This window comes from Bombus huntii, chromosome 2 (assembly GCF_024542735.1).
Source record: "Bombus huntii isolate Logan2020A chromosome 2, iyBomHunt1.1, whole genome shotgun sequence".
In the NCBI taxonomy this organism is placed as follows: domain Eukaryota; kingdom Metazoa; phylum Arthropoda; class Insecta; order Hymenoptera; family Apidae; genus Bombus; species Bombus huntii.
The window spans coordinates 18,906,752-18,926,569 of NC_066239.1; the positions used below are offsets into that span (position 1 = coordinate 18,906,752).

The following is a 19,818-nucleotide window of genomic DNA, read 5'->3' on the forward strand; positions in this document are numbered from 1 at the left end:
CCTGATGTATTTTAAATGCAATTCTGGTACTCCTGGTTAATCCTGTCTTTACGTTACGAGCTAATATCGGGTTGTTTAATTCATATACGTATTTGAGCCGTTGTTGCAACAGTTTCCTAGTACGAACATAGTTTAGGTCTTAATAACAATTTGTCAATCGTGATAGCCGTGCTTTATTAGCCGATGCTAGTGAAATTTCAAAATGTTTCGAACAACGAATAAAATATGTATAAAATGCTGTATGATAAACGTTCAAATATTTTTATGATATAGTACATCATAAAAAGGAATAATTAAAAACAATAACTATATCAACGATATTATCCATCAATAAACGTCAAATTTTCTTCTCCGTTTCTCGAAAAGAACATCGCACGCGGCTCTTCGATCGATAAATCTCAATAAACAAATCGAGGTACCATTATCCCAATTGGCGCGCCATTCCTTAATATTCTAAACGCTAGCACGTTCACCGTGTTACACAGCTTCTGACAAATTGCACGTTAATACTAGATGCTTGTGATAAAAGCGGCATAGTGATAATGCCCGGGCTTTTCATTGCGCCATACCGGGACAATAAATTATGTTCGCCGAGAGGCTGGCCAGTATTTGGCCAGTGCTTTGTGTTCATGTTGAACGTCGACGATGCATAATCGACTAACGAGTCGAGTCGCATCCACATTTGATGCCTCGATGTTGCTATCGGATACAGGTGTTTCCGATAGCCGTGGTGCAGCTCCGATCCGATCGCATACATTTCACCCTACCATGGAATTTACGCGGAACAATATGCTTAGCTAGCATGGTCGCGTGGAAAATATTTTGGCTCGTCCGCCTCGCCGAGTTAGCAGCCATGTTCATTGTCTCTGGTTTTCACAGTAGGGTGGAAGTACACGATGTTCATGCGAGTGGAAGGAACAGGATACAGAATTGTTAAATGATGGTTATTGCGCATCCTTCGATTCGTATTTTATTCAATCATGTTTTCCGTATTATCGTAAAATTTTCTCAAGTTTGAGAGAGGTCTTTTGCCTCATATTTTACGTTGCATATAGGAAATAACATAATGTTTCGTGAAAAATAAATTTTTATCGATAGCTCGTAACTTTTAATTTGCATCTTAAAGTAAAAAGCATTTTAAATTGCATCAAATTACATGTATTAGTTTCGAACGTTGAATCTACAAATTCGAGTTCCAAGGTACACTTTTTTATAAGTACCACACCTAAGAAGAAACACAAGAGTAGCAAGCTTCACATTCATCAAAAATACTCGAAACCACCACTCCAGAGAAGTTATTTTTACGTTGAAAAAAAAAAAAAAAAAAAAAAGAAAAGGAAAGGGAAAGATACATCAAACCTGCCACCTTATGTTCGAAAAATACCAGTTCAGTCTTCAGATAACTTAAGGGAGGAGCATTTGTTGTTTGATTTAATGCATTTCTCCAATCGAGAAAGCGTGCTTCTACCAGGAAGTATCATTTCAAATCCGTTCACTGTATTGTTTAAGGCAGCGCACTATAGTCTGTAGTATTCTAGAAAATATCGTTTCTCCTTCCTTCCGTTTGCTCGTTGTTTCTGTCCGTCCTTGTTTCACTGTTTCTCTCTTCTCGTACGTGTACACTTGAAGAGAGAACATGCCTGTGGATACTCCAGAGGGAACATGGACGAAGACCTCGCGGCTATATTTAAACGGACTCGTAGACATCGCCTCGAGTCTCTTTTTTCCATCCAACATGCCACGAAGAAGCATCTGCAGCTTGGCTTCGAAAAACTGCACAACTATGACAGGTCGCGTCCTCCTGGAAATCGCGGAAAGTCCGCAGAGAAAAATGTGACACAATTTTCTCGCTGTTTCACTCGTGTTCCCTGACTCCAGACGTCATGGAAAGCTGCGAAAATTCTCCTAGCTTTATTTATTCGCTTGTACGTTTCGTTTGCTTTTCGATAGCAATTTGAATTTAACCTTAGGATTAATTTCATTATGAATTGTACATTTTGATGAAACTCTGAACAATTGTTTATTGCATCACCAATTCAAATCAATGATCTTTTCAGAAATTTTCTTCTACAAATTTAGAAGATTTTACAAAGGATACAACATTCGTTTGACTTTTTTTTTTAAGTTTTCTGTCATCTACAATTTGCAATCACTTAAATGGTAGAAGCGATTCGTGATCATGACGAAAGAGAAAAGAAGTTCTTATTTGAAATCACAGTTACTAAAAGGAAAATAATAGAGATCCTTTTGTTATTGCGTTATATTCCTTTATTCTTTGCAACACCGTTTACGTAAATGAAATAAAATTCAAATATACATAAGATGAGAAAGACGTGCCAAATACGATACTGAAATAAGGCAATAAACTCTGATAGTGATCAATCGGATGTACTTACAGCCTACAGCTGTTAAAATTGTATATAAGAAATATTTGTTGCTCAAACAAAAATGTACCTATAATCTTCCCAATCATCGTTAACAATCCAAATTCAGAATTAAATGATTATCTCTCAACGATCATGACAAACTATAATCTAAAATAAATTGCAATTTTATCGAATTACCGTTTCCTCTGTTTCTTTTCAGACAAATAAAGCAATAGAATATGAAAGATAAATATTAATATTACTGCTAGTAGACAATATCTTTCGCGGAAAATTTGACAATTCAGAATTCAACGGGACACAGAACATACAAAACGTAACGTTTTTCTGTGAAATCGGATTGATGCAGTGCAGCGTGCATCGTGCACGTTGGTCGATGAAACAGGCGTTTGAAAACCGTGGCGGAAGAAGCGTTCAAACGTCGCTGTCTTGTTAGCGACGACCAATATTTGCCGCCAGAAACGACAACAACGCGGTCCGCAAACACAGCTGATCTCGCAGATCAATTGCCCGCATTGAAATCAATTTTGAGACTCGGCCCAACTACGGATCGGCCTATTGCGCGATGTCACTGAACCTAGTCGTTTGAATTATTATATCTATCTACCGATGATTTTTCTACTGCACGAATGGTAAACACATTCGAATAAATGGAATTTTCTGAGTGGATTTTCGTAATTGTGATTGGCAATTCGAGATTAAAATAAAGTGGATAAAATTGGAAATGGATAAAGTTGGTGGGCTGTTAACTGAATTGGACACGTTTCGCTAAACTGGTTTGTTGAACTTTTCAATGCATTAATTAAAGATGGACTTTTTCCTTCTTTAAGATCATAATGATATACCAGTATTTATGTATTTATATATTGACACTATCTGTGGTGATCGAACAATTTTTGGTATTTGAATTATATGTGTACAATTTACAAATATAATATATACAGTACACCAGTATCTCCATCATACAAAGCTTAATGTATCCGAGATAGATTTCAAATGTCATTGAGTACACGTGTACTCACCTAATTCGAATTAATGGATCTGGTTATGGATTTACATAGCGTTAGCATAGGATGTGTGAAGTGTTATATAAGTTAATGTAACTCGAGATATCATCTTTGCATAATCTGATTCGCTATTCTTTCTAGTTTTGAATAGCTCGTCGTGTGCTGTTACATGCGCTGGCAAATTTTGTCAAATTAGCTAGAAAACGATTTGATTGATTAAATTCGTTACTCTTCGTGCCACTTTGTAATAGGCAAGGGAAATGAAAATTTGTCCATATTATTCGACATGATAATCATTCTAATTATTAATTACGAGCTTCGTCGGTTGTTATTCGATTTCTTGACGATTACTTGGTCGCACAATTCATTTAATTTACCATGTAAATTTATAGATAATTTATAAAATCTAAGGGACGAAAGGCGGCGAACGTCCAAAAAAGAGAAAAATTGACATCCATAGCAGCGGTAACCAATTTGCAACGAATTCTAGAAAGAGTTCGCGTTTAAATTCCATTAAAAGAGACTTAAGTGCATTTCTATTTATACGCAGATTCTTGTGAACGCCGTGCCGGGGATATTCAATCTTTCGTTTCAGCCTGAGCTTTCAGTTAGTATTAATTAAACTCCAAGCCGTTGTCATTCTGTCGTAAAATAAATAGCCCGAACTAAAAGCTACGCGTGACTGCGCTAGGTGCCACTGAAATTGGCAGAGCACCACGAATCGGTGCGAGTACGTTGCTCTTCCCATGACTCGCCGAAATTCGAGCCGACCACTTTCTATTCGTTAACTGTGCGTTTTGATGGAACACGATACCGTAAGTTTGCCGTTTGCTACGTCTGTTGATTTTCTGCGGGAACAGGATGTGGATGTTGATCCACTCAGCTCTGTATTTCCGACCAAAGGACCTAGTTTCTTTCCGCGTATCTACGATGCATAGTCAGGAGACGTACCATATATTTGCGTATCTTCGAATACCTTAATATGCATATATAATCTACATTTCTAATTTCTAAAAAAAAAAAAAAAAAAAGAATCTCGGTTTCTATCGCACGTACTTTGCGCCTAGTTCTTAATTTGCTTGATCGATATTCGAAGAAAGCTGTATACACCTTTTGACAGTGTAATCAAATGTCAAAGAATTCAGAATGGATGATTCAGAAAATTATTTCTTTGGTCTCATATTCTCTAACTTTTTGCAGATAATGAACACAAATAACTACATCATGTGCAATGGTATTTAAGGTGTGAAAGTCATAGTACTACGTGTGATAATTTATCTGAATTTCTCTCATGCTACGGCAGGAGTTACGTAGCATTCGTAGTCTAGTTTAGACGATCAAATATCTCTAGATGATAGGAGTAAAGTCTAAGCTGGATCGAAGATATTACGTAGCTCTTAGCTGAGTATCGTTTTACAAATATTATTGCAACTAGAAAAACTTAGGTAGACAGTAATTACCAGGTCCCACCACCTAAGGGCAATTACATAAAGAATTCGTAATCCGTATAGTAACTTCTCAATAATAATCCTATGAGGATAATATTGATAACACTATATTTAATGACGTGTATTTCACAATATTTTGGTGACTGACAAAAATTCAACGATGACTGAAAGACTTGTCACGGACACCTTACATTTTTGGCAATTTTGTTTCTTCATATAAATTTTGTTAATTGCACTATAAACTCTTACTTGTATGTTAACAGTATTAACAATATTTATTTTATATAATATTAGCAATAGCATCAAAATCATAGTAACTTATAGTTTTGGTGCATTTTTATTTGTACAAAGTTCTAACATTTTACACCATTTTTATACGAACACCGATTATAATTTCCACATATTTTACTTCTTTTCTAACTTCCCTGTTCTTGCTGTTTTATGGCCCCTATTTTCTCGCTGTTTTCCCTTTTTTATACTCTTCGTTGTTTTATGCAGACGCTTTAATAGACCATGTCTGCAAATATTTGTCCTCGAGAGGTGGATTGCCAGCTACATATCTCCCTGTCTCTCGAATGATCTTGCAAGTGGACAAGTCTCAGATGGTTTTCCCTCGAGTATGATGCGCCACGTTTGTAAATTGCAGATCTCCCTTTGCAGTATCGTGCTAGAATTTTCTTTGCTAACCTTGAATAATAACTGGCCAAAGTAAACGAAACAAGAACGGTGCATACGCCAAAGGCAATAAAAATAAAGCTCCAGGTATAAAAAATTAATTTGTTGGAACTGAGTTGCATAAGAAATATTGTGGGACGTTAAATGTTACAGCGCACAAAGTTGAAAATATGCCGGATAGAGGTGGACGTTATGTTTCTTCTCCTCGTGACAAATAAATAATTCAGAAACGGTAGCAGCAATGGAAACATTGGATAACATTAAATATTAGAGTTCGTGAAGTTGAAAATATTGCGAGATAGAATCGCGGGGAAACTTCTTATCTGCTTTGTTATTTATGAACTCGACCAGGTACGAGATACGATGTATGTTTTCTGCTTTCTTTTTAAGTTATATTCTAACTAACTAGACACTAAATAAATTATACTTTAAATTATTGTCAATAAACGATTAAATTAGTACACAGACGTTTAAGCATTTTAAGCACTAACGTCTACACAAACCTTTTATTGTTTCAAGTATATAATTTAATATAGATATTACACGTAAAAAAACGTTTCCATTTTTCATAATCGATGCGATAGATGCAACATTTCACAATTTGGAAAACTTGTAACGTAAGAGTTCCATATAATATCTGTAATTAATTTTCATATTTTCATTTCATCATAGCGGTTAAGGATTAATCACTTCCCTGCAGTTTCTTATTTAATTTCTACATATCCACGGTTCAATATTTAACAAAAATTAATTGAATTTTTAATACTTTCAAATTTTTTATCTAGTTTCATCGAGCAAAGATCTTTTATAGTTTATAATGTATACCTTCAATTTTAGATCGTAAAACTTTAACTAGGATTAGAAATCCTAAAATATTCATAGAAAGGAGAAACAATTATAACTTAGCAATTATAGAGAATGACAGTATGATCGGGCTCACAATGAGTGATTTATCGGTTTGTAACTGCATCGAGAGACTCGACATCCCTGATAACCGGACTCCATAAGAGTCTTTGGCCGCAACTTCCGGCAACTTATACGGCACCGGAAGTTTTCCAATTACGCGGCGAAGCCGTTGCTGTTTCCCCGTCGAAGCGTTTAGTTCTTGACATTCTCTCGTCGCCACTTTCGCGGCGACGAAGGCTTCTCATTGAAAGACTTTTGCGTCGAGCCACTCGCCAGGATCTCGAGAAACTTCATTAAATATCTTCAGCTTCCGATGACTTGCCACGCAACTTGCGACTGAAATTAATTGGATACACCAATACACGATTTTCGTAATGGATTTGCATGACCACACAGTCAATAAAATTTTCTCTGCAATTGGAAGGATTTTTAACTTTAATATAAAGCTTTATCGCCATTAACGGTTTAGTGGCGAGGCACGTTAGTTGATATTTTCTGTGAAATAATCATACTGTGATATGTAAATTATGATGTATAAAAGATATATGCAGCAATCGAATATAATAATAATTATTATTATTCTTAAATTTTCATATTAATATCTTGATCGATTTAAAAGATACTTCTTTCTTATAACGAAAGAAAACTTTCATTTGCGTACGAACGTACATATTAAACGTGAATATGCTGTAAGATACTAAAAAATTGAATGGAATATAAACTTTAATCTGAAGCTTTAATCGTGATAATGCGTCTGTTTCGATACAGGTGGTTCGTCTATATTTTAGGATTGAAATACGTTTTATTTTGACTAATTTGACTAATTTTCGGGAATCTACTGCGACTGCAGAAAGAGAAACGCATCGATTTATTTTGTTCACAAATAGAGTTAAAGATTGCGTAAGAACGAAGACAAACCAGGAAGTGAAATTGAAGGTGCATACGATTCTTGCCAAAAATACGCTTCGCAAATGTCATACGGGATTCACTTTCGACATACACGTGTCACGCGAACGCCCAGAGAGGCTGAAATCGTTTCCTTGATTCATGCATCGAAATACTGAAAAAGTTGGCCACCACCCAACGCGTAAAACGTGAAATAACAACCCGTTGAAATGGATCGTCGAACCGGCCTAATCGGCATTTTGTAACGTAAACACGTTATCGTTTTCTTCATACGCTATTTTTATTCCGAATGTTTCTTGCATGGAAATAAGATATACCTTTTTGCAATAGAATAATTGCCATTTTCGACCAATACTTTGCATAGATTTCCTGCGAACTCGTCAGCTGTAACAAGTATATAGAATTATAATTATAACGTATCCTGAAATCAAACATCAAAGTGTGCTGCTTAGGAACCCATGAAATTGTGATAGGCAATTTCAGCGTTCATTCAGTCTAAACCCAGAAGAATCACGTATTTTCTTCGGACGAATAATACCGTGGTAAATTAAATTTCCTGCCTTCCCGATCCCATTTCCTCGGTGTTCTTGTGCTCGTAAAACGAAGCATTACTTTCGACATATTAATCCGCGCGTGGTCGGAAACCAGAATGAAATCTGCGAGCGAAATTATTTCTGTAGAGACGACACGAAAATTTTCTTCATTCGTTCACGAACTGTTTTGTATTAAATATGCGACAAATTATATTTTCTGTTTTTTTTGTTTCTTTCGCTTCTTTCGATCGTCGAGCGAGCCATCTCAAAGGGAACTATGAGAATCTCAAAGGCAGAGACGGGACAAAAGCTGTTGAAATGATATTTCTAATGAATATCCACTGCTTAACAGAGAGAAACATCGAAAAAGAAAAGAAAGAGAATCTTTCACTCCTATCAAAAGTTAATTCATAATACTACCGGAAGGACCTTTGAATTTAATCGACAAAAGTTTATACAATTCAATAAATGGAGTCTTACTGTATTTTACCAAATAGCACAGATACTTTAAGGGAAATACGATTTAAATAGAAAATGATGATTGAGATTCTACTTCTTCGCATTTCTTCCTCTCTTCTATTTCTATCGTCGAATAATCCTGCATTTAATACCGTCTAACGTACCCTGTCTGAGGAAAAGATACGAAGAAGCCACGTTGCATCTCGAATTTTTCCTCGTCGCAACATTTCATCGAATTCACCTTTATGATGGAATACATAATGCAATTTCGTGGAGACGAGCCGAAGTTAACATCGGTTGATGAATTACATACGAACCGGTTGACCGAGAAAGACGAATACAATGTTTCCTCGGTATGTTGCATCGAAAGAACAGCAGAATAAATACAAAAGGCAAACTAACGCCAAGCAACGTGATGGTTTGTTATGGAAGAGAACGCGTCTGTCCTGGATAGAAGATAGATTAAATTTATATAACCAGCTTTCTGTATCTGAGTTGTCTGAATACAACCGACTACACTAATAACCCTTTCAACCGTGTGACGTACGTACACGTCGTAATATTAAATTTGCAATTACTTTGGCGCGTTCACGCGTACGCTGTGTACCGGGCAACGAGCTTCCAAGTTTTCATATCGTTCCGCGATACCAAACGGGTAAATTCGATAAAATGCAAATGTTTATTAAATCGTGAAGTGGCACAGTTGCGTTTCTCATACGGAATGCGCGGTGTTTTTGTAAATAACGTTGAACGAATTATAACTGGAGCGTTACATTGCGCAATGTGCTGTAATGTAAAATATATTTCAATGTTCGATGCGTGGAAACGCAGAATTGGTTTGATAAAATATGAATACAGCGTTTATTCGATTATACGTACGTCGCCCAACATCCAGCGATAAGTGGATCTATCATTTTCCATCGTGTTTTTCGTCGTAAATATCGTATCATAATCTTTTTCTTTATAAAAATTAGAATTTGCGTAAAGACCCGCTAGCCGGTCTATCAATAAGAAACAAGAGACATAATATTTTATATACCTTCGTTCGTCCCCTCGTGAACGATGTATTTTTGTCTATGACCATTTACTTTGGCCTTCAACAAGCGCCTGTTATAAATGGTCAAGTATCGACGTCACTTCGTAATTTTAAAAAGACGTAGCGGCGTTTTCGTTCCGCGGAGTTCATGACAACTGGTGGCACGTCGTAAATTATAATAATGCGACCAGTCGACAGAGGTTAAATCAGACTGACACTCTTCAATTAGTCGGCCTCCCCTCGAGCTGCTATCTCTCGAACCGCATCGGGCGCCCACATCCTCATCAGTAACGCGTCGATCGCACAGATCTGATACAAACACAATCCTTGCTTGTTAAAATACAAACATTTGTTTCTGAAAAGTTACACGTGTACAACGCGAATTACGCGATAATTTTCAATATATATATATATAAATTTTAAATATAAAATATTATTGGATGATCATATAGAAGGAAAATAAATGCTCAAATGTTGTCTGGAAATGTTCTCAATTATATTTATTTTACTCATGCCAATAGGCAATCGCAATTTGTACGGATGATGTTGATGGCCTCGTAAAAGCAAATAAACGTGGCTCTTTCTTTTCATTAGCCGGGAAATTGCAACGAATCGAGGTTTCTCTGCTTTTCAGCGGAAAATATCACATCATATCGGTATGATCGTTGAAAGGTAAGTAGTAAATAACACCAGGTAGTTAAATAAATTACGTAAATATTTCTGATGAATATTTATACCTGTTACTTTGTTCCACAACACAAGAAATACAAGCAATGAAATTGAATTCTCTTAATCAAATTATTTTCATTATAAAACGTTTAAATCAAAATTGTAATAGACGTTATAATCAATACTATTCTAAATTAAAAAATTCACGTACTGTAATAATAATTTATATATAATATATTTTATTTATATATATAATAATAATTTATTATCGCAGACTGTACGTGAATTTGTCAGCAATAATTCCACTTTATTCGAAAATATCGCGTGAACGATAGAAATCGGTTTTACTGGCATTTACTCATTCATCGAAGCGTTTTATCAAAACCCATGAATGTCACGAATAGAGATAGAGTTGAGTTAATAGTTCTTGTCTTTTACTAGCGACAAGATGTATTATTATGTCAAGAAACAGTGTCTCGATTGGAGTAGATCCTCTGCCACCCGAACCTCCATTATTCCAGCACTCTATTATTCAAACACACTACTATTTGGAGATTCTATTAGTCGAACATGGTTCCACATAAGTTTCGTTGCAATATAATAGTAATATGTGCAAACTATTCAATGAAAATTTTAATCGTTACAAAAATAAACAACTATCGTAACGTGAGATTATCAAGTAATTTAAATATTTTATGTTTTTAGAGATACGGTAACATCAATTTTTTAATATCTGCGAAACTATTTCTACAGAATGCGCCACGTATGGACATCGGGATATTACCTCACAAGATGACACAAATGTGTACTAACTTTCTTTCTCATTTTTGTACATACAATTCACCCAGCGTGATCGTTCGTAAAAGCAAATTATTACGAAACTCACGTAATCAATCAAGTTTATAAATCTTCGAATAATCCTCCCCTATCCAGCGTTTCCAGAATGTATAAGGGGAAAAGACGATTCTAACGAAAATCTAAAGTTCCAAGAACTATCTCAACCAACTACCCTTATCCCTCTTGAAACACCAAACATTTTAAATATATAACATTGGACTGCACACGATTTGCAAACTCTGCCAATCGATCCTTGTCGTATTAAACGAATCGTCTATCGATACGTGGTTTTCCTTTAAACTAGCAACTTTAACTGGCAAATATTCAATTACACGAAACAAAAGTCGGCCTTTGGCGGTAAAACGACGCGTGAGAAACGATCGTTTCGCGGCCGTACGATTTATCTATCGATAAAGCGGGATCAAGGGTAGAAAGCTGGCGTGCAGGGTTTGAGTAGGGATGGCCAAGCTGTAAACAGCCATTTTTATGGACGATAAAGCAATATCGAAAGATTTCCCGGTCGAGCTGCTTTCAATTCGACCAGCCCAATGGAAAGCTTTTCGCCACGCCGACGAAATATCGAGAAGGCTAAATTGACGGTAGGAAACCCTGGATTTCCGTCAAGGGAGAGAGACAGAATGTAGCTGCTCTGATGGATTAGTTGATGGACGGTGACTATCGATGGATCGTTTATCGATCTTGGACAAATTGGATGAGAACGATTTTGCCGCTCGATTTTCGCTTGATTTTCATCGATTTTCCGTGCAAATTCTACGAACGCCATTCGTATCAATTTTCCACGTTTTACAATTTTCATCCACTTTCATTTTCTTTCATTAAAAGGTTTTTACGTCTTGACTGGTATTTTTTATTCTTCTGCTTCATTCCGTCGATCGTCTCAGTCTTTCGAAAAAATCGTTCATTCGTAAAGAGATCTCGAATTATCATTCCTGTCACACCGAAACTCATCTACTTTTTCGTACGTTCTATCTTTCGGATTTTTCTCCATTCCGGTCACTCCACATCGACCGTTCTCTACCACTTTTTCGTTTATTTTTCCCTTCTCGACGGAAATCCAACGAATTCCCAAGTAGTTCCCGGGGAATTTCCAGAAACCTCGTAAATGAAAATAGAGGCTTGTCGCGTGCGTAATGTGGTCCCACTCGGTTCTTTATCGTTTCTATGCTTCAAAGTTTCTGACAAGGACAAATCGTGTCGTCGTGGCCGGTGGCGCTTGAAATTTTTAGCATTAAGCGTGGTGTAGATATTAGCCGCATATTTCGCCAATGTCCTCGAATATTTTCGGCATAGGAATCGATCTCTAAGCCTGTTTGACAGCAAAAGCTGTATTTCACGGTGATTTGCAAAAGTCGATTGATAGGTGGCTGTCGATCATTTGCTTCGAGAAGACAAGGTTGAAATGAACTTTTCTATTATGGGACGAGGTTAAGAAATAGTAGGCGGATTAGGAAAGGCGTGGATTTAAACGAAGCGTAGTTACATAACTTGTTTTGTCTTACAATAAGAATACGATCAGATACAATAACGATCAGTGAATCACTTCATAAATCATTTAATCGAAGATTAAGGATATGAATAATTCGCGTCTTATATTGTAATATCAAATGTAATTATTTATTATCTGTGACTATGCAATATCTGTTTAATCTGTAAATTATGACAGTGTATTGCACGGTGGTTGCATATTTTTATTTCTCCTACAGGAATTATAAACATATTTAGAATTATATAAGAATTTTTTTAATACTTTTGCAGTATTGTCGTATCCGCTCTGACAGAGCGTGCTTCACACACAAATTGATCAATATTGCTTCGTTCTCCGTATACGTCAACATTTCCTCGTATTCGAGCATGAAAAAGAGAGATTTTACATTCCGTGCAATATCTGTCAAAAAAGAATATTTATTACCTTCCAACTTCAAAGAATATACCATTTGTATTTGCTTTCGTCAAAAATACGGAAACAATGAAAAACAGTGAATTTTTCAGAAAAAATCCTGCATTACTAAGCATTAGAAAATTTATTACAACGAAGAATCCTTTGATAAGCCAATAATATTATACTAATCTGTGAACCTAATAAAATGCAGGAATTTAACATCGCAGAAAGAGAAAGATCGCAAGTTTTTCGTGGAACAATCAGCTTTCGAAATTAAACATCCGTCGTAAATGTATCGTAAACGTTCGTCGAGGGAGGAATGAGCATTGCGAAAATAAATTTCCACAGTTGGTCGAGCACGTCGAAAAAATTTCATAAAAATTTTACCGTGTCCGGTGAAACAAGGTGCTCGCGATTTCTTGCTTCACCTTGCGATCGTCCAGTAAAACCACGGTAAAGCCGATAATGGACGTCGTAACAGGTTCTCGTTCGACTTCTTGGCAAACCTTTGCCTTCTGAATTTAGCCAAAGACCGTCGAGGCTGCTTGCCAAAATGTTTATGGTGACTTCTTGAACTAATATCGAAGTTCGGCAACGAGGCGCAGCCCTGGAACCGTACACGACCGGCATTTTAAGATAGCTAATGAACTGCTGCCACGTAAGAAATTGATGTTTCATCTTGCAAGGTTTGGTTAGTAATAAATATGTATCGATGGAATTTTGATACCGTGTTTTAGAAGGCATTGAATATCTCTCAGTTACGTTTATTTATTCATGAATAGATCTCGAAGCTCGTTCATTATCGATTCTAATTTATTATTATAGAATAAAATGAAACAATTTGAAGTTAAACAACTGTAAGATTAACAGTGAATTTAAGATATGGCTATGTTACATCAGAGATCAATTCCAGTATTATTTTGCAATAGCAAATCGAAGAAACACGAGGCTATAAAAAAAAAGATAAGTTATTGTACTTGAACTTAATTAATTGATATATAAATGCTGTAATAAATACGGTGTTGTACAAATACTTTTTGTAGCCACTGTACATCAGGTATCTAACGTTAACAGGAGAAATAATCGATAGAAGGTAATCATAGCTTCTTTTTCGTAAACGAGACTTAGAATACTCGGTATTAGCAACAGGGGACCGCAAGCCAAAAAGCCGGAGACGCGATAATAAGGCAGATACGAACGAATCGAAAGGAGTTATCGTTTCCGGCCGTTTTCGACACTTCCGCTGAAAAGAATCGGTTTAGCGGTCTTAAGGAGCGTCCGTTGTAATTCCATTATCACTCCCCCCCGAATAGCATTAGCATAATAACGAACGGCACTTTTTAAAAGTTCGAGCACGAAGGCTCCCCTCACCCCTTTCTCATTCTCTTTCAGAGGGGATCTCATCTGAACGCGATAGCGCAAGATGTCGGAGCTTTAGAATGTAATTGAATTTAAATTGAAATTATGATCGCGCGGGTGGTATCGCGTAAGCTCGCTCGAGTCGAGGTTGCGCGGACTCCACGTAAACGCAAACTTGTAAACTGTACGAAAAATAAACATCGGTCCATACCTGCGGGCTCGGACAAGGAATAATTAATTACGCGAACGAGTTTTAATTACGGAAACATCTAGCAACGTTTAGATGCTCCGTTCAACGATCCCTGCACGTGGTTCGTTGGTTCGTCTAAAATGAAAATTTTAAGAAATACGAACAATACGAGAATCGTGTGGTGGAAAATTACTTTCTTTCAACTTCGTGAATGCGGAATGCTTCGTACATGCGAAACACGTTACAGATAAATGATCATGAATCGATCTCGAACCTCCGTATGAATCTTGTTCAGAATAGTTATTGAGCTCGAAGGACTTCGAGTCATGTGATTTGAGTATCGTAGAAGCTTGAAGGACACGAGATATTTCCAGTTAAACAAACAGGTTTGTATTGGTAAAAAGATTTCAACAACAGGTAACGAGTCATTCTGACGATGAGTTTGCGAGTTCTCGAAACTATATTCTTTCTGTTTATGAAACGATTATCGATATTCGCTATCAGCGTCAAACGAAACCGTTGAAATTATTTGTCAAACTTTATACTTATTTCTATTATGTTGCCTTTCTATGCCTCGAGACATACGCAAGTGTAATCTAAAGAATCTCAGTTTGATAAATGAAGAATATGAAGCTATAAAAAGTTTATCTTGGCTATGTTGTGCACAATTAGCTACGATGCTTCGATCAGTACGTAGAATGATTCTGATTATTTTTGAAGAAGTAAGAATAACAGGTTTGCGTTTAACCATTTGTATACAAAGTTTAAATGGTAAAAAAGGATGCGATTATTGACTCACCCGTTATACGACAGAGAAACAGGAAGGTTATTCCTCCCGGTTAGGTCGGGCCATCTATTTCAAGCTTAGGGCAATTCGCCAAATTTATGTTAATTGTACGAATTTTCATTTCTTGACTTCGGCCATCCGTGCATGATGTATATTATCCTCATTCGGGTTACTTAAACATGTTCTTTCTCTGTAAGATGTTCTTTAGATATTCTGTAGATATTCTTCATCAGATGTTTGGCTATTCACAAGTCAGAATGCAGTGTTTTTAATACCATTACTCACTCGAGGTACACTTCACAGTTGTATTTCCCCTGTTAAATTCTTTCATTGTATTTATTCATATTCCGCGAAACATGATCTACATATTACGATTGTCATTCAAATTTTTACGACCGCGTCTCACGTGTATTCTACACGCTTTTCATATTTACATTATTCAATATCTATATCTAATATCTATATCTTTCTAACATTTACTTCCAGTATCTGCATTCATTTGTATCTCAGGAAATGTGAATGTTGCAATTAAAGAAAAAATTACCATTACAAGATAAACTGTCCTTTTTCCGTTTCCTGAAAAAGAATCGCACGTGTTACGCACGCCGCTCCATTGTCATTCACAATACTTCACTGTTTACCAGTTGCGTAATCGATGGCACGCAGTTCAGCAATAAAACGCACGGTGACACGCGATTCTATCGCGGCGACGTACGGCGACGCATAAATCTGTCGTGAAAAAGAAATCGAGCCGTTTGCCGACCAATCTCGATCGGTAATTTTACTTCGCAAGCGGCACCAAGTTCGCCGTAGTCCGATTGTTCCCCGGCTCGTGGAACGGTCGATCGAACCGGCGACGTTTCAAGCATTCGGCCCGCTTTTTCATCGCCTTCGATCGATCGTCGCCGTCGTTGTTGTCGTTCGTATAACGGTGCCGTGGATAAATGCAACGAGATCACGAGCATTCACAGAGAACTGAACGATTCACGGTTTCCAGGGTGACACTGGCGCCTACCGACCCAGAGGCAATGTTGGCATCGCCGCAGGTACATTTGGAAGAACGACCACGTCGACTGGGAGCGGTCTTCCGGGTTGCAGGAACAGCTACTCGTCGTCCATCGGTTCCGGTTCCAGCCGAGTGCACGGCAAGGAGAGGGTTTCTGGCTTCGGAAACGCGTTCCTAAAGAAAGACAAGTTCGAGGAGAAACCTACCTTTAAGTATTCCGGTAAGTTGCTTTGGATATGCTCATTATGACGTGTATCGGTCTTCGCTTTATCGTTTCAGGTTCTTGGCATTTGTTGGCCATTATTATGGTAATTGAGAGAGCGATTTTAGTATTGTTGCTAATATACTTTTTCTCTATCCTACTATGAACGATAAATAAAATAAATCTGCGTAACTTTCCATAGACATTTAGATTTACAACCATACGTTCCCAAAGATTCGAGTAATTTTTTTCTAAAATATTAATCTATAATATATATTCGTTCGATGTTTCCCGAGTTTATATAATAAATACAAAAATAGAACGCGAATTTACGTAACGACCTAACACACGGATAGAAACTTGTTTATTTCCTTATATTGTGTACGTATTTTTTCATATATGTACTTTCATTAAAATTTTTTTTTTGTTTTTTTGGTATAGGTTTTGTATTTCAGTCGCCGATATTTCGCGTGTTAAATAATTGAATAAAGAAAAGTTAGAAAATAAAGAATCACAGGTCGATGGTTTTTCAGCTAACAAGGACGCGGACAAAAACAGACTGCATCCCAGTAGGTCGTCGACGGAGGACGTAGGGGCGAAAAGTCCATTATCGAGCAGCAGATCCTCACTGTTCGAGAAGTACTCGTTTCCAGCTACTAAAGCTTCAGAGAGGCCCGCCTCCGTTTTGGACAGATATAACCGTGCCACTTCCCGCGAGAAGAGCAGAGAGCCAGACGGAGTATCGCGATACGGATCCAACACGTATCCCGGATCGAGCTTGGCTCGAACTTATGGAAACGAAAGTAGAATCGAGAAGAAAGAGAGGTCCGATCATCCGCCGGTTTCCTACCGTGGATTACGGCCGAACTCTGGGAGAAGTTCACGCGAACCTAGCCCGGAAGTCAACGTCGGAAAATCGAACTCCTTCAGAATGTATTCGAGAGCCCCATCCTACGGTCGATCCAGTGCCACTTCTAGTGAGTGAATTTCCTCTTTTTTCCTTACATTTTGTTAGAAATTGGATTTTATTATTCAAGTTGGGAATGGAAAAAGAATGAGTTTCGGAGAAAGTTCTATGGCGGAATATTCTTGGTTTTTATATAAATTTTATTATTACTACGATGATATTATTTTCTGTGTTTAGAGCAAGCAAATACAGTAACATTAGTTACAGGTGAATGATCTAAGACGAGAACCTGAAATATTTTCGAAACCGTTAATTATATCGAAAAATGGTTCGGACAAGAGTCGAACGATTTCAAACGGAACATTGTATCGTATAAGTAACAGTTTTTATATTTCCAGTCTTAGATGACTTATTCTGTATACGTATACATGTAATGCTATTGTATGATAAAATATATGCGTACATGTACAGTGCTATTATACGAAACCAAATTTATGCCCGGTGATTGTTCGAATGCTCGTCTTATAACGTGGAAATAATAAAATTTCTATTACGAGAACGGAGTGTCATTTAAATTCATTTTTGCCGCAGTTTTGTCGTTCTTTAATCGTCGAAGAACGTTTGTTTACGCGAATTCTAAATTTATAGACCTACGATATTGGCAGAAGCACGACAAGAATCGGTAAGTAGTAGTTCTTAAAACGGAATGAGAAGCTTTTCACGCGATATTTATGGCTACAGATTTTCGCATTTGAAAACAATGTATCTCGCGAGAAATGTAACTGATTTGTTCAAAATTAATTTTCCGCTCAAGATCATACTTAAGGTTATATTTAAAGTCTCTATTTTTATTCTGATCATTTAGAATCAAGCATTGCGATTAAAACACATAATTTTAAATACTAAAAAGATCATGGTCCCTCTTATATATGTATTAGTAATGTTAGTAGTTAAGAGAAATATATTTTGCTCAACGAACGATTCTCAACGTACGAAAACATTTGCAGGTGCCTCCGAATCGAGCTCGGCGCCAATCTCCTCGAGATTCGGCTCGACAGCTGGTAGCAGGTTCCTTTCATCGAGAAGCAGCAACGACCGAATACCGGCAGCCATAAGCTACTCCGGATCGGACAGGTTCCGAACTTCAGGCAGTAAGCCTATGCCGGCAAATTTAAAGGACGAAGACACCGTTAAATCCAACGTGGAAAGGAACGCGACTCAAGAAAAACGTTCCACTCCTGTTAAATCGGAAGAATTAAAAGTCGACAACAGACTTCAGGACAATGAGACCGTTACAATGGTTACGAGAGGTACGTCGCCCAGTCTACCGGCTTCTTCGTCCTTTGTGAGGAGCAGAAGAGCCGACATAGGCATCGCGAATCAAAGGGAAGTCGCGCGAGTTCGAAAGAAAACGGAGACGAAGAATCAAGAAGTTCAGAGCGAAAGGCTCGAGGATGCTTCGAGATTTTCGCGATTTGGAGGCGGTGGACGAATCTCGGGGACTCCGTGGTCAACGTATTTGGACAAATTTTCCTCGAATTCGAGCGGAAGTGGCGTGTACGCCAGAGGATTTAACGGAGGCACGACCAACTCCAGAGTAAATAGCTTCGCGTTCTCGAGATCGAACGACGCTTCGAGAAACGACTCGACTTCAAAATTATCGCCTAGTTCTAGTCAAGAAATCCACGGCAATAGGAACCAAAATGAACAGAGTACTAAAGCGTTCGGCGGTTTAGGTTTCGCGGTCACGAAAACGGATTCGAAAGCGTCTACGGGTAACGATCCAAGCAATTCCAATCAGACGGAGGTTAAAGCGCACAATGGCGAGGTTCGTCCATGTAGCGTCGGCAAGATCGAAGTGAAAACCAGTCGTTTAGCGAATCCTTCGGTTTTAAAGAGAGACAACTCACCGCACCAGCCTGGTGTTGTCAAGTCGCCAGATTCCCGCGAAAATACTTCCAAGAGCGAAGAACAGCAAAGTAGTAGAGAAAGTTCGACGTCGAAGAGCGAGGATAGCAGCCAGAGAAGACCATCGATACCGAGATTAGGTCGTATCGCAATGAAGAACGAAGGCAAGGTTACGAAGTCATCATCGAGTTCGTCGACTAAGTCCGATGGATTGCGGGAAAGAAGGAGCTCGACACCTAAATCTGACACTAGCTCGTTATCGAAACTAGATGAATCTTCTAGGATAGTCGAGGGTCACTGCCAAGGACAGAGTAAAGAAGTCTCCGCGTCTAAAAGCGATAGTGTTTCTTCTACGAAAGATTCTTTCCAAAGGTAGTTGTTCAATTTTTCAAACGATTACAATAGGACACACAATTTTTACAATACGTAACATCGTTTCAAATTTATTCGTTTCGAAATATTTTCAATTTTTCATACCGCTGATATGTTTCGATATTGTCAGATAAATAGTAGGAAAGTGAAAAGGTTTTCTCGAAATATTTTGTATTCTTAATGTCAACGAAAATAGTTTACACGGTTCCAAGTTTGAGCGAGGATGCCAAAATTAATTGGTCATTCAAGATATTTCTCTAATATTATATATAGATTTCTTTCTCGATATTATCGTACACAATTGAGGCAAATTTCCACGGAAAAGCA

At 37.5% G+C, this 19,818-nt stretch overlaps 1 protein-coding gene across 3 annotated transcripts in view; it reads left to right on the forward strand.

Annotated features, from left to right (window-relative positions):
- Positions 1-19,818, forward strand: part of LOC126874566 (treacle protein-like) — a 38,235-nt gene that overhangs the window by 8,206 nt on the left and 10,211 nt on the right. For all 3 annotated transcript variants that reach the window (XM_050636804.1, XM_050636805.1, XM_050636807.1), the window contains exons 2-4: positions 16,094-16,322; positions 16,838-17,281; positions 18,219-19,491. In XM_050636804.1, coding sequence (XP_050492761.1) covers positions 16,094-16,322; positions 16,838-17,281; positions 18,219-19,491 — 1,946 coding nt within the window. The remainder of the gene's footprint in view (positions 1-16,093; positions 16,323-16,837; positions 17,282-18,218; positions 19,492-19,818) is intronic.